General features: G+C 42.8%; 1 protein-coding gene across 2 annotated transcripts in view; it reads right to left on the reverse strand.

The window, feature by feature from the left end:
* PCSK5 (proprotein convertase subtilisin/kexin type 5) overlaps window positions 1-16257 on the reverse strand; it is a 437872-nt gene that overhangs the window by 253469 nt on the left and 168146 nt on the right. For both annotated transcript variants that reach the window (XM_046664811.1, XM_046664810.1), the window contains exon 8: window positions 5424-5636. In XM_046664811.1, the coding sequence (XP_046520767.1) occupies window positions 5424-5636 (213 nt within the window). The remainder of the gene's footprint in view (window positions 1-5423; window positions 5637-16257) is intronic.

Genomic DNA, 16257 nt, shown 5'->3' on the forward strand with positions numbered 1-16257 from the left:
GAGGGAGCTTTATCTCCACAACAGAACAGGGGAAAAATTTCAGAAGGGAGTCAAGGGTTATAGACGGGCTCTTTAATGCTCCTCGACACTAAGAAAGGTTATATGTACAGTTTTATCAGGCAGCAGGATTCCTGAGGGCAATTTTCTATGCTCAGATATTGTCAAATACCCTTTATCTTTCACCAACCTCCCAGCAGAAGGAGGTCCTCTTAACAAAACAGCACCTCCCTGTCTTCCTTGGCCATATAGACAACTCTGAGAAGCTTCCATCCTTCCCAGTGTCTGATAGTCATTTACGCCCAAATGGTTAATAAGCTCAGGCTCTGGGAAGGAACAAAACAGTCTTCAACCTCAAGTAGTTTCCATTCTAGGATGAAAAATGGACAGTCAATGAGAAAATGTATAACACCATGGTAAGTAGCTCTAAGCACACTAGAAAAATTGATTTTCATTTCCCTAATAAGTAGTGGTGTTGAACATCTTTTCATGTGCCTGTTGGCCATCTGTATATCTTCTTTGGGAAAATGTCTGTTCAGATCCTCTGCCCATTTAAAAAAAATTCTTTTTTTGAGGAAGATTAGCCCTGAGCTAACATATGCAGCCAATCCTCCTCCTTTTGCTGAGGAAGACTGGCCCTGAGCTAACATCCCTGCCCATCTTCCTCTACTTTATATGTGGGACGCCTACCACAGCATGGCTTGCCAAGCGGTGCCATGTCTATACCCAGGATCTGAACCGGTGAACCCTGGGTCACCGAAGTGGAATGTGCGAACTTAACCACTGCACCACTGGGCTGGCCCCAGATCCTCTGCTCATTTTTTAATTGGGTTGTTTGATTTTTTTGTTGCAAGTTGTATGGGTCCTTTACATATTTTGGATATTAAGTCCTTATCAGATATATGATTTGCAAATATCTTCTCCCAATTGGTAGGCTGTCTTTTCATTTTATTGATAGTTTCTTTTGCCATGCAGAAACTTGTTTTTAAAGTGCCTATCGATGAATGAATGGATAAAAAAGATGTGGTATATATATACAATGGAATACTACTCAGCCATAAAAAAAGATGAAATCTTGCCATTTGTGACAACATGAACAGATGCTGAGGGCATTATGCTAAGCAAAAGAAGTCAGATGGAGAAAGCCAAATACTGTATGATTTCACTCACATGTGGAAGATAAAACAACAACAACAACAAAAACAAACACATAGATACAAAGAATAGACTGGTGTTTACCAGAGGGGAAGGCGGTGGGGGGAGGGTGAAATGGGTAGAGGGGTGCATTTGTGATAGATGGTGACTAGACTTTTGGTGATGAATACGATGTAGTGTATACAGATGTCAAAATATAATGAGGTACACCTGAAATTTATATACTCTTATAAACCAATGTTAGCTGAGTAAAAAAATAAAATAAAGAGAAAAAACATTGAACAGGATAAAGAGCAGAGCTCGGCGGATGGAATGCTGCTGTTCTCGGGGAGGGGAGGAAGAACACCCTCTCTGAGTTGAAATTTGAGAAGAGACATAAATGAGGTGGTTTCTGGGGGAAGAGTGTTCTAGCAGAGTCCCAGCTCACAGGAGGGAGCCCTGGTCTAAGGTCGCACAAAAGGCACGACCCTGGGAGCTCTGTGCCAATGCTGGGCCGTGGGAACCAGCCACTCAGATTGGCAAAGAGCTTTAGATTTCTGCAAGAGGACTGACTGAGAGGGAGTTATGAGAAGGTCCTATGGCATGAAATTCAAAATAAGTGGGCCGAGAAGTGAAAAACAATGGACAACTACATATTCTAAACACTTTTTTTCTATCACTGTGAAAATAACCCACAACAGGCAAGAGAAGCACCATTCTCCCTGACAGCCCAGTACCAGGTGTGCCTGGACAGTATCCGGCCCAACAGCACACTGGTTACAAGAGGGGCTCAGGGACCAGCCTGACTTGGGTTGGAATCCAGGCTCCACCACCTACTCGCTGTGCTTCTCTTAACCTTTCAAGCTTCTGTTTTCTCATCTGTAAAGTGGGAACAACACTGATCCTCCTGCACAGGTTCTGGGGAAACTGTGAGACGATGCATTTGAGGTGCTGAGCCCGGTGCCAGGCACATATTAGCAAGACAGAAAATGCCATATTTATGACATGTTAATGGAACTATAAATGTATTACATATCGGACATGGAATAAGATGTATACTATGACTTTATAATAACGAGGCATCTCAACTGATTTCTACTTAGCTTACAGAGGAGCCTCTTGTCGTAGTGATCTGATATTGTGGACGCTTCATTTCCTGTAATAAGATGTAAGGCCACGCCCAATCCGAATCTATCAAAGCATGAATGGAATACCAAGGTCCACAACTGTACTCATCGCGGGTGCAGGAAACCAAGAGATGGAGACCCGGCTACGTTTTGAAACCCAGGGCAAGGTTCTCCTGCTTGCATACCACGAAAAGGCATTCTGTGGAGGACAAGTAAAGTTTATTTCACAAGAGTGCTTTCCCAGAAGCAGACAGGAGATCTCTCCTCTCTCCTGGAGCCTCAGCATCTGCCTTGGTTCAAATCACAAAGGTGCTCTATGAATGAGGATTAGCAACGGTGCTCTTCTGCAGAAGCTGCAAATGACAAAAGGAAATGAATGGCCTGGGGAAGAGAGCCCCCAGTACAAGGGAGACACTGCCATTCCTATAACACTCAATCACGAATGCCACTAACAGGATGCGGGCATCTCCGGGGGACCACAGGCATCTGGTTCAAAGCCTGGTGAAGAAAAGGTCCCAGGCGCAAGGCAGGATTATTTGTCATTCTGACATCTAGAAGGAAAAGGGGTCAGCTGGACCACAAAAGGCTGATGTTGTTGCCAGCTCCACTCACGTACAAACTGTTAACATGTTCACCATCAAAGCGCCTTTCTTTACAGGGAGGGGTGGAACAGATTGCAGTATTTTATAGATTGGAAAAAATGGAGATGCAACAACCACCTCTGTTAACAGCTGCTGGAAACACGACCAGCCTAAGCCCCCGGGATGCAGAAGCTACATTGACTTACGGAGCAATGGTACTGGCCACCTCCTGACCGGCTTGGTGGACCAAGACCCACACTCAGTGTCGTCTTATCTTCAGGAAAACCTGTGAGGTTGGTGTGGTTTTACCTCCATTTTACAGATGAGGAAACCAAGACTCCGTGAGGGTGGCTCAGCCACTGGGCAGGCTGCCTGAAGCTAGAGACTATAACTTGAAACAGTTACCGAATTTCCTCTCCAATTGATGATAATCTGGAGATTCTGGGAAAATAAGAGAATCTAAGAACTGGATAGAGAAAAATTATTAATAAATTGCTCCCATGAAAATGAGAGAAAAGATTAAACAAAAGGTAGAAACAAGTAAAAGTTAAATCTGTAAAGTGAGTCAGTAAATATTTTGAAATCAGAAGCAGCAACTGGGGCAAAGTAAAATATACGACCTGAATAAAGGGTGTTAATGTGAAGCCATGGGTCCACTTTCCCTCTCAAGCCCTATCTCCGACGACTGGATGGATCAATCCGTCTGTCCCTGGGAGAATCCTCGATGACCACCCTGTCATGGGGGCCAGAGCAGCGACCACACAATTACAGCAAATCATGAAGGGCCCAGGAGGTCATGTCTAGGGAGTAAATCTCACTGTGGCGACTGTGAGGTCCCTCTGTCCACTCTGCTCTCCCATCTGGGATCCAGGCAACAGCTCCTTCTTCTCTGATATTTTGCTCACTGGATTAGAAGCTTCTCTTAGGAAGGGCATTTATGGGAAACGCTCTACCAGCAATCACCCCACAGGAATCAAGACGACCACATGGACATTTAATTTGAAGCAACGGCGGGTTTGCCTTAAGACGACCTTCAGACTTGAGAGGCACAAGAAGAGAACTCTTATTCCAGACAGTTTTCATCAGGATTTTCATGACGCAGAACTGACCGAAGCCACTCACTCCTACTGGACATGACTATGAGTTCGGAGAGACAAGGTCTTCATGTTTGAAAGCAGAAAGGACATTCCTAGATTATAATATTTCCATAATGAAGGTAAAATATCATGGAGCATCACCTTCCCATTAAGAAAGCCATGAAACTTCAAAACTTGTCGTCTCCGCATTTTCTCCTTTTCCACTTCACTTCCTGCGGTGGAGTTAGGTTTACTGATGGATGATGGAGGTACTTAAAGGCAGACTCATGTGCATGTTCTTTAACCCAGTTATTGTGGAAGAATTAGGGAAAGATGGGGGCGGATGGGATATGCATATGGGAGGCAGTTTTTATTTGAATCAATCTGCAGAATGTAATTAAAAGAAGGTAGTAAAAATAGCTGAGAAATCAAACATTAAAATCATATAATAATCAGGAATCAAACAGATGTGGATAAAGAACTACGCAAAGGTGGTAGTGTCCTTTCGCCTGTGTTTCCACTGCTGTGGAGAAGTCAGCTGAGCATCAGCAGTGACACAAACCTGCATGAATCTACAAGATCTGAAAGCAGGCTCTTGGCTAAATGCTAAAAAGTGTCAGGCACAGCAGCTTTGCTCCCCCGCAGAAAGACAAATCCCGAGACAGTTGACAAAACCATGATCAGGAAAAGAGGAAGATGCAAAGGTAACTGACATGTGGGATGAGCAGCCCAGGGCCGGGCAGCCCAAAGGCAGACTCTCCCGAGCACCAGGGGGTCAGGCAGTGCACAGGGCACTTTTTGTTTACTTCCTCGTAACCTCTGTAATAACCCCACGAGCTACGTAATATTGAATGTCCCCATTTTATAGGTAAGGATGTTGAGACAGAGAAATTCAGTAACGCGTCCAAAGTTACCCAGCTAGTAAACAGTCAACAGCAAGTGAACCCACGCAGGCTGGTCCTGCAGCACGAACTCTTGACCATTGCGACGTCTGCATGGACAGGAGGGCGTGCTGCTGAGCAGGAGACCACGGAGGACTCTGCTCCTCGTTCAGGCAAACTCTGTTCTGCAGGATTAGAGGAGCACCTTCTGTACAGGGTCAGCTCACACTGCACTAGTCAGAGCAACTTCGAGACCAAAGCATTAAAGCTAAGGTTCAAAGGCAGATGGGGACAGAGTGACAAGAGAACTGGACTGAGAGTCGGACCCAGATTCTAGTCTCTTCTCTGCCACTAACTCACCAGGTGAACGTGGACCATTCATTTGTCCTCGACAAAACTGAAGCTTAATCATGTCTAAGACCACATTAGATGCTAGAATGCAATGACCCAGACAGGCTTTTCCAATGAATTGGTAACCGAATGGTAACATTTACAAACACTTGTGTTGAGTCATCAGCTAATCTTTCTGTTTCCATATATTACTTGTGCACGTAAATTTGTGGTTCTCCCTTTGTATTTCAAAGTGAAAGATAAAGAAACCATGACAGACATGCAAATGTCACGTACTATTTTCTTGTCGTAGGACTCTCCACTGCTGTAGGTTGTGGCCAGTGTGGACGAACACTCTTCCAGGTACCACGGCTTCTTTCCGCTTTCGGCTGTGCTGCTGATGGAGATGGTGTAGATGCTGTTGGTGTAGCCGTCACAGGAGCAGTGGTCCTTGCTCCTTCCTCCATTTCCCGACGCCCAGACGAAAACAGAGCCGAGGCCTCTCCGCCCCTGTTCACAAACAGAAGAAGTTAAATGAGGGAAGACAAGCATCACGGACTCTAGCTGATCAGAAGATGAAAATCAACAGGCTGGATTCAATATTTGCAGGAGGGGTGTGAGGCTATTTTACTAACATGCTGGGTTTAAGCTGATTTTTGAGGTAAGAGGAGTTACTTTTAGAAACTGAAATAATCCGATGCGGTGTACACCACACAGACTATCGTTAATAACACTGTATTGTATATTTGAAAGGTGCTAAGAAAGTAGGTCTTAAAAGTTCTCATCACAAGAAAAAAAAATTTGTAACTATGTGGGGTGATGGCTGTTAAGCAGACTCACTGTGGTGATCATTTCACAACATATACAAATATCCAATCACTAAAGTTGTACACTTGAAATATAATGTTATATGTCAATTATATCCTAATTAAAAAAAGAAACTAAAATAACTCCCTTCACGCGATGTAGTCATAGAAGTAACAAGAGCACCAATGATGACGATAATAAGGGCTGCATTTATTAGGTACCTACCATGGACCAAGCACAATTCTAAATGTGTTACAGGAATTGGACTGAATTCTTCCAACAATACTGTGAGAATCATACACTGTCTTGTCCCCATCGTACAGATGAAGAATTGAGGCACAGAAGTTAAGTAATGTTCCTAAGGTCATACAGCTAGTAAGCGTAGTCAGTGGAAGAACAAAGTCTGAACCCAGACAGACCCGAGAGCTGTAACATTGTTAGTTGTAATCACTGTAGTCAAAATACTGCTTTAAATCTTTACATCCCCATGAAGTGGGAGCTATTGGGCTCCTGCATCTGACAGATGAGGAACACGAGGTGTAGAGAGGTTAGTATTCATCCTGAGATCACATCATCAGCGGGGGGCAGAATCAGGTACCATACCCTTCCTTTTAGAGCTGTGCCTCCCCTAAGCATGGGGTGGACACTTATCACTGAGGGATGTGAATGGGGGCTACCAGAAATAAAAAGATTTCAAGATCAAATATGTTTGGGAAACTCTAAGTTAAAATTAAACAGGTTTGCTTATTGCAGAACTTCTAAGAGTCTTTAATAAGTGGCTTCTCATTGCAAAACTCTAAGAGGGGGCACAATCTGAAGTAATTTCCAAACATATTTGACTATGGATACCTTTTTCAGCCAGGTCTATAAAGTTTTCCTTATACGGCTAGGAGATGGAGGCACATTCTTTGTGCCAAAACTTGGCATAACCTAAAAGATTTTCCTAAGGTCACAAAATAATCAAGCAGCAGCTAAGCAGAACATAGCTATATTGAAGCATAGTGACTATTTGGTTCTAAAGATGAGGTCTTTGGGAGAAAACTAGAGAAATAAGCCAAAGCGAAGAGTATTTCTGGGAATAGTTATAGCTGAGTCCCTGAGATTTTACCATTTTAAAACTAGAAGGCACACTGGAGGACACTTAGGCCAAATCTATCATTTTATAATTAGGAAGTAAGTACCAAAGTCACAAGGCTGGTGGTGGCTGAACCTCTTCCTCCCTTTCATGGCCTAACTTTCTGGTCTCAGGTGGAGAGAAAAGTATTTGAAATGTTGTCTTGGAATTTCTGGAAAAAGAGCCTAGGGAAGAGAGACAACAAATAATCTGGAGTATCCGTGATAAACTCTCCCTGACCCCGAATCCTCAAGGAACAGAATATTTATGACATGATTTGACTGACCTGAGCATGGATTTCCTTTTTTCCTTCAATGTGGAAAAATGCAATATAATCACACAGGAATGGGAAAAACTCATGAAGAGAGAGAGGGAGAAACTTATGGAAGCTACTGCCACTAGACAAGCTGGACCTGGTTTATCATCCCTCAGTTTCCCATCAAAATATTCATGAAACATAGAGAAGGAGGCAAAAATCACCAAGCCATTATAAACTAGAGATTTTGTCCAATACCCTGTCAATGTCTGGAAGGAGTTACTCCTCACTATGGTACGGATGGCCAGATTGAAAAACTCTAGTGACTGACTCATATCTAGACCTCAGAAACAGTACATCATAGCCAGAGAAGAAGGAAGAAGGTTCTAATTCACCATCAATATATGCCCTCTCTATTACACACTGAGGGGCTGTATTATGGGCAAAAAGCCTGGTCACATCAGAGCCTTACCTAACAGGTGAACAGAACAAATGAGACAATGCAAAAACCCACCTTGTTTAAACAGCACTGTAACAGACAGTAGATTAAGAACCACAAAACAATGAAAAAGCACATATGGCACAATTATATTTGCGTATCTATGTAAAATTATGACTTTGTGGCTATGTATAAAATTCAATGAAAAGATCTTTAAAAATGAATTCAGTTTTTAAAGAATTTTTTTTTTCTGATTTATCTCCCAAAATCCCCCAGGTACATAGTTGTATATCTTAGCTGCAGGTCCTTCTAGTTGTGGTATGTGGGATGCCACCTCAGCATGACTTGACGAGCTGTGCCATGTCTGCGCCCAGGATCCGAACTGGCGAAACCCTGGGCTGCCGCAGCGGAGCGCGCAAACTTAACCACTCGGCCATGGGGCCGGCCCCTAAAGAATATGTAATAAGAAAATATTCAGAAGGTACTTTTATGTTCATGATGTAGTTATAAATATAGGACACAAAATGACACAGCGTGGTCTCAGTCTAGAAAAAAACGTAATTGTGTGCGTGTGAAGAAACTAATGTGCGTAAAGTTATACGCATGGAGCTACCATAAAGTGACAATGTAACAGAACTTATCCTCTTTGGTAAGACTTGGAAAGACTTTTATTTTCTTTTTCATACCATCCTTCTTCACCATGTATGATTTTTATAAACAGAAACAAACACATTTATTCCTCTGTTAAGAGGGAAAACACAAAGCCAATTCCTAAGAAAGAGCTTTTACTTTATGATCAAGAGGAGTTTTACCCAGATAAGGTCCATTGTGCACTAAAAACAACAGAGGCTAACATTTATAGAAAGTTCCTACACACTGTCCAAACATTATTCTACACAACTCCAGTCTATTATCATCATTTTACGGAAGAGCAAACTAGGGCTCAGAAATGCGCACTAATGCCAGAGCCAGAACTAGAAATCCAAAAGGAGCTGAAGCCTGAGCCCTTAATCCTTCCTTGCAAGTCTTCTTTTGGGCAAAAAGAGGGCTAGAGGTTGTTGTGCTATTTTAGCCAAATCTCTAGAGTCTGCATTGAAGCTTGGCATTAGGATCTAAGAGCAGACCAGCCTCCAAGTTCTCCCCAGAGTCGGTGGCAAGATTAGAACGATAAAGAAAGGATGCATGCATGGTCTTGAGCATCCTCATGGGGAAGGACATAGGTTCTGATGCAAAATTCCTCTTGGAAATCCCAACCTGACAAGGGCTGCCTCAGAAGTAGGACTACAAATCTTTCTATTCTGGCAGCATCCACAGATGACACCACTGCAGAGGAATGATGACATTGCTAGGAGGTCCTTTGGAGATTCACTGGGTTGAAAGAATGGTCGGTTGGCAGGACAGTGGGTTGCCGCTGCCTGAAAATGTCCCTTCTAGACAGAGATGACATCGTCTATCAAATAGATAATTTGAGGGAATTGTTTTATAACCGGGCATGGTGAAGGGAAACTCCAAAGGACAGTATGGGGTCAATAACCACTCTCATCCCCCCAGGCCTGAAGGGAGCTGAGGAGAGGAGAATCACTGGAACTGAAGACACAAGGGCTAAAAGGAGTTGAGAATTGGTCAGGGGACACACCAACCCATGTTGGCCCTGCAGGGACGGGGGCAGGGGAATATGTACTGAGTGAGACCCCAGTCTCCTCCTCCCTGTCTTCCCTTTCTTGCCAGTGTATCCCACTGGCTGAACTCTGCCAGGAGCCAGAGGACCACAGGAGCCATAGAGATCAGTATCCCTGAGCACCAAGCTTGTGGAGAGAAGGGGAGAGGGGATCTGGAGGGTTGAATGGGAGACACTGGCATCACCCTTAAGGTGTGTTATGGACTGAATTGTGTCCCCCCCAAATTCAGATGTTGATGCTGTAACATCCAATGTGACTGTATTTGAAGGTAGGGCCTTTGAGGAGATAATTAAGGTTAAATGAGGTTATAAGTGTGGGTGGGGCCCTAATCTGAGAGCACTGGTGTCTTTATAAGAAGAGGAAGAGACACTAGGAGTGTGTGCACAAAGGAAAGGCCATGTGAAAACACGAGAAGGCTGCTGTGTGCAACCTGAGGAGAGAGGCCTCACCAGAACCCGACTCTGCAGGCACCTGGATCGTGGACTTCCAGACTTCTAGCCTCCAGACTGTGAGAAAATACACTTCAGTTGTTTAAGCCACCCACATCTGTGGTATTCTGTTATGGCAGGCCGAGCTGATACGAGGTGAGAGGGGGCGACCAAGGATGACCCGCTCCCACAGTGGCTATAGAATACACAGATGCTGCCAACACTCTGTCCACGAGGCAATCCCACCTTTATGCTCGTGTGTATGGTTTATGATTAAAGTCCCAGGAAAACAGAGACTGAAAGTGTGGGCTGAAAATGTCATTAAGACAGCTGCTGAAGCTCTATGGGGGTAATCTGAAACTATTAGCAGTTCAAAGGTTTATTTACTACAGAGGCACAGAGATTTTCATTAGTGTGCAAATATTCAGAAAAACACAACATGTGGTAAAAAAAAAAATCTGGACATTTCTCCAAAATTCAGAGTTATTTAAGAATTAAATCTTAATGTGGGATGCGGGGAGAAGGGAAGGTGAGCAAACGTTATAAAGAGAAAAGAATCTTGAGACACATTTTCCTAAAGTGTAGGAAGCGACGCCATTTTCTAGTTCGGTAAAGTATTGTGATTGCAAATGGTTATTTAAATATGGCTTTGGATGAGAAAAGAAGAAAAAAATCCTCCAATTTAATTGAGTACTAAGCTAAAAGTTAGTAAACTTAAGGCGAAGTATATTGTGAAATCCACACAGGACCCATTCGACCAAACTCTAAATATTCTCATTCGTTGTGTATCTAATTGTGCATGTGTTTCTTCTCACGTATGCCCTATAAAAATCAATTTATAATACCCCATAAGCATTATTTTTAAAGGCTGGAAAGGAATTAGATTTTCTTGTGGTTCAGGAGGTCAGAAAAAGCTACTTTATGCTGGATTGCCAATTAAATCGTACACCCCAAGCCAGGTTTTGAGAGCTATAGAGTTTGATGGAACTAAGTATCTTTCTTTAAAATAGTGTGATAATTTTTCAGCGAATGCAGTTGGATTTTATTTGGTATTTTAATATTATGTTCTTCTCCCATATTGCTTAGAAAGTATTCTTAAGGGGGCATGAATAAGTGACCAGAGACTTCTTACAATACAAAAAACGTGGCTGGACACTGTGCTAGGTGCTTTCACATATATTAGTTAATTAGAGCAATACCAGCAAGTTAGATATGCATTTTTACAGATTAGGAAACTGAGTGACAGTAAGTAACATGCATGCTATCATATAACAAGAATGTGGTGGCGACAGGACATGCGGACCCCAACAGGTCTCATCAGAATCTACATATCTCTACATGTTGACATGAAGAGACACAATAAAACAACTTTAGGACACGGCGCTGTCATTTATCTGTGATGTCTTGTAAGCACAGCCTGAATACCCAGTTTACCAAAGCCCCTCACTGCGCCTCTCCCCATCTTTTTTTAATATTCCTCCTCTCAGCGAGAAGAGAGCACAGCCTTCTATGGAAGCTCTTCCATACACAGTTCACAAAGTGGCTTCAGGCTGGAAGAGGTTGGAGAAAGACCAGGACACCTCGAACTATTCGGTAGCCAAGATATGAAGAGAGAACTGTTCATCTTTTTAGAGCTCAAGGACATTCTGACTGGCATTTCCAAAATAAATCTTGTTCTTTAACGGAGCAGGGTTCATTGAAAGGAACAGGTCTGTCTAGAAATGTAAGGCAAAACAACAAACTTTGGAAAGGTCTCTGTAGCGCTCGCACAAAATGTTTGTTCCAGAATTCTAAAATATATATTGCTTTTTAAAGCAATACTTAACTCTTTGAATCATTATCACCAATAGGACAGATGATTCACATGAAAACGAAGGCTTCTGGAACGTAACCTGAGAAGTAATCTGAAAAGAAATATCATCCAAGGCAGAAAACACATCAGGAGCAGTTGGTCATGCTGTGCCCAATGCCTTGGAGATGACACTGCTGTAACTTGGTGGGAGAAAGTCTTCTCTGGGAAGGCACCAAGAGAATGTAGTCATGCTACAGATGTCATAAACCATCTTTGGGAAAGGCTAAAGCCTAAACTTCTTTCCTTTTTTCGTTTTTTGGTGAGCTAACATCCATTGGCGATCTTCCTCTTTTTTCGCTTGAGGAAAATTAGCCCTGAGCTAACATCTATGCCAGTCTTCCTCTATTTTGCATGTGGGATGCTGCCCCAGCATGGCTTGATGAGTGGTGTGTAGGTGTGTGCCCAGGATCTGAACCCAAAACCCCAGGCCACTAAAGCTGAGCACATCGACTTAACCAACTACACCACCAGGCTGGCCCCTATTCTTATTTCTTCCATCAGTTCATTTGGGCAAGATGGGCATGGGGGTAGGGAAATTAATTACATGAGACAGAATCAGACCCAGAGAGTAAAGTGGGCCACTCCTCACCAAAACCCAAGGGAATCGAATGGGACAGACATGAGATGCTTTTAAACAAGTCAAAGAAGGAGACGTGATCTCTGAAGGTTAGGATTCTGGAGGATTAGTGTTACTTTTGTCAAGAACAATCTTACGACAAAATGTTAACTTTGTTGGGCCACAGTACCCTCATCCAGAAAGTAAGCATGCATAACTCTTATTTTTACAACCTACTCCAAAAGTTGGAAAGTCCAAAATAAAGAGAACTGGGCGCTGGCCCCGGGGCCAAGTGGTTAAAGTTCTGCAAGCCACGTTTTAGTGGCCTGGGTTCGCAGGTTCAGATCCTGGGCACGGACCTACTCCACTCATCAGCCATGCTACTGAGGGATCCCACATACAAAATAGAGGAATATTGGCATAGATGTTAGCTCAGGGCTAATTTTCCTCAAGCAAAAAAAGAGGAAGATCACCAATGGATGTTAGCTCAGGGTGAACCTTCCTCACCAAAAAAAAAAAAAAGTACAGCCGGCCCTCCGTATCTGTAGACGCGAAACCGGCGGACACTGAGGGCCAACTGCATTCATTGCACTATGTCATCTTATATGTAGGGGACTTGAGCACCTGAGGATTTGGTGTCCCCAGGGGTTCCTGGAACCAACCCCCTCTGGATACCGAGGGACAACTGTGTACAGGTTTCACTGGATTCAAATCCTACTTTCAGAATATTTAATTTCGTCCTCTCAGAATTACTAAGGTAAACAGAGGGACTACTTTAAGTATTTTTAAACCAAACTGTCTTTGATTATGGTTTGTTTGGTGATTTGAGTGCAGCCAACAGCTCAGTAATTCCACCCCTTTCCAAGCAAAAATTCTAGGATTGAAAATGCTTAACAATGGAAAGCAACAGCTTCCCAAACACGATTTCAACAGGTAGCCAACAAACACAAGAGTGTCTCCACCAACACCTACCAATGTTTGGCCTTCCCATGGCGCCCCAGTGCCTGCCCCTCCCAGTGTTCTCAATCCTTCCATCCCTGTATTAGGGTGTCTGCCCCGTGAACTGCCCATGTAGCATGAAATCAGATTTAGAGGAAGGACTGTCTAAACATCCACAGACTGACTTACAAAAATATACTTTCCTGGAGTGTATTTACCGTTCTCATTCTATGCTACTTAGCCTATCAAAGAGTGGTTGATGACAGAAAAAGATTGAAAATACAAATGCAGTTTTTTTTTTTTAAAGTACTAAAAGTGAGACAAAGAAGGCTTTTGTGAATGGTAACCTATTTCTCCCCATTTTTGTCTTCCTGCCTTTTCTCATGTGACATGCCTTCACTCCCTCCTCTTCTTCCCTATCTCAACATCCTCCATCTTTTCCAGCCCACATCAGGTTTTCTGTATTCTAGTTTGCTGTGTACACAACGGGAAGCTAGGCCGTGCATATTAAGCAATTTTTTATATTCTGTGGACTTTTTAATGATACACTGAAAATATTAGATGCAGTTATTAGCGATATTAATTCCACCACACACAAATGAAAATCCATTTTATATGCTTCCCAAGTACACCAAATGCAGTCGACTTCAATTTTAAAGGGCCAGAGAGCCCAATACTGATTATGGGATCAGCTGCTGGCGATGAAGTTGCAAGCATTTCTGGTAAAATGACCAACTTTTAAATGCCGCTAATAACCACATTTAGGGGCTTTTCAAGATATTATTCATATTCTAGTACATGAATGGGCAGCATGATATACTGAATTCAGGGAACCTAAAGGTGACTTTAGCTCAGTGTCCTAAAAGGACATTTGGAGTAATATGGCCAAAGATTAGTAAATAGTATTTAAGAATCAACTTTACACAGTAAATCAATGCTGCAAACAGAGAACTCTCCCAGACTTGGGTTCCAAGTAAAAAGCTACTTTTATGTTTATTGTGTGAATAGAAAGAAAAAAAGCCCAAATGGAGTTGATTATTCACCGTATCAGCCAGAATATCAATTCGGTAGAGCATCAACTCAGCAAAAGCTTGGTAGAATCAATCCTGTCATCAGAGCTGCCTTCTCTTTGGAAGGGTTGACATGTGGGCTTGTACACATAATACACCTTCTTATACTTTATCGCCAAAGCGCAAATGGTGTGACCCGTGAATCCCGACAGCAGTATTCCAACAGTGTAGATTTCTTCTACTTTGTTTATTTTTAAAGTATAACTGGAAGAAGAAAATCAGTCTTTCATGGAGAAAGAGTACAGAATATCTAGGAGGAAATAAAAACCAGGTGTGTTTACTGACGGAAATAAATATGCTTTTAAGCAAAGAATTTTATTCCTATTAACCTTTAGATATTCTGTACATTTAGGAACTTTACATAATAAAAACTTAGGGCCAAATAACATGCTGTGGATATTATTTAAAGCTGGATACATAAGAGGTTCACTCAGTGAAATTTTAAATTTCTACAAGAGGAAACTAAGAAAATAAAGTTAGTAGAGCCAATCAGTGGAAGGCTAGGACCAGACGGATTCAGCCTCACCTCAAGCAAAGCTGATCCCCACTGACCAGTCCTGACTTTGGGTGTTCCCCAAAATGCTTAACAACATGGTGCAGGGGAATACTGCTTAACAATAGTGGATTAGAGCAAATAAAACACCCAAGCCCTCCCCGCCCCCCACCTTATCTCATTTACCAAGTCAACAATTCCAAAATAACTGTCCACTTTTAACGGTCTACCTATGATGAAATCATCTCCCCCATTTTTTCTCAGATCTTGTTTTCCTAATCTGACTCATTGAAGCCTCAGCAAGACTCAGGTTATTATTTACTTCTGAGCCCTCCCACAGTCCTCCAAGCTTTGAGCCCTGTCTGAGTGTTTTCTCAGGGCCTGGGGACTGCTGACACTGGTCAGGAGGAGGCGCATGGAGATTAGGTTTCTCATTTCCTCATTCCAAGCAGCTAAAAAGGTACGTGTGGCTCTCATATGCTCTCTACAATAATCACAGTCAATACTTAGCGGCACCAACGCAGCTGTTTTGGGTACATCCACCACCCCAGCATTCCCATCTAGGGGAGGAGAAGAGCCTTTCTCATACCTGCCAAAAGTTGCTACATCTTGGACCATCCCAGAGCACAGGCAAAACCATACTCAAGACTTGCAGCAGAGCCAGGTTCATGACATGGAGAAGGACATTTCCAATATTAACATTAATTACCTATTTTGAAACTGCCCAGAAAGAAGCTATCACACCTTTAAATTTACATTGAAGGAGTAGAATTTGGAAAATTCGTTTCGTAGAGAATAAAAACATTTACTATCAACAGGGGTCGGAAAGGAATTTACTGTAAATGTTTGGAAAGGCGTTGAAAGGAGGATGGAGGGGTACTCCAGCAAGAACAAAGAGTTGATACTCTACGTTAGCTCTGGGTTACAGAAGGCCTCACTGTGGACTGGTTCCAAGTGCTGGCTCAACTCTGAAAGGGGAAGGAAGTGGCCCCTCTCTGAAGCCCACCATGGGGCTTGAATGTCACAGGCCGCTCACTCATGGAGCAAGAAACTTGACCTTCTGTGAAGTAGCTCATAACATTTCTGAAATAGAGTAAATCGACCCTCTACAATTTTCCCCCCATAAACACAATCCTGACTTCAATTAAAGCAAATCACACTTTTGGAAAAATTACAGTTGATATTAGGCTTATATTATTTACAATACTTGGTGATGGAGACTCTGAGGTCCTTAAAGATGCACCGAATGTGGCCCTTCCTCAGAGGAGGAGATCTGCAGTTGGACTGAGCACCTTCTGTGTAAGATCTTAGTCAGTCTTCGTGATGGCTCTATAAAGTAAGTATTATCATAGCCTTTTTGCAGGGAAATGGAAGTCCTAAGAACTTAGCAACCTGTCCCAGGTCAAAAAGCTAGAGAAATCAAACTGAGATTTCAACCCAGGTCTCTGTGACTTTAAGGCCAGTTCTCTCTACATCCTCACAGACGGCATCCAGGGAT

Source organism: Equus quagga, chromosome 6 (genome assembly GCF_021613505.1).
Source record: "Equus quagga isolate Etosha38 chromosome 6, UCLA_HA_Equagga_1.0, whole genome shotgun sequence".
NCBI classification, from domain to species: domain Eukaryota; kingdom Metazoa; phylum Chordata; class Mammalia; order Perissodactyla; family Equidae; genus Equus; species Equus quagga.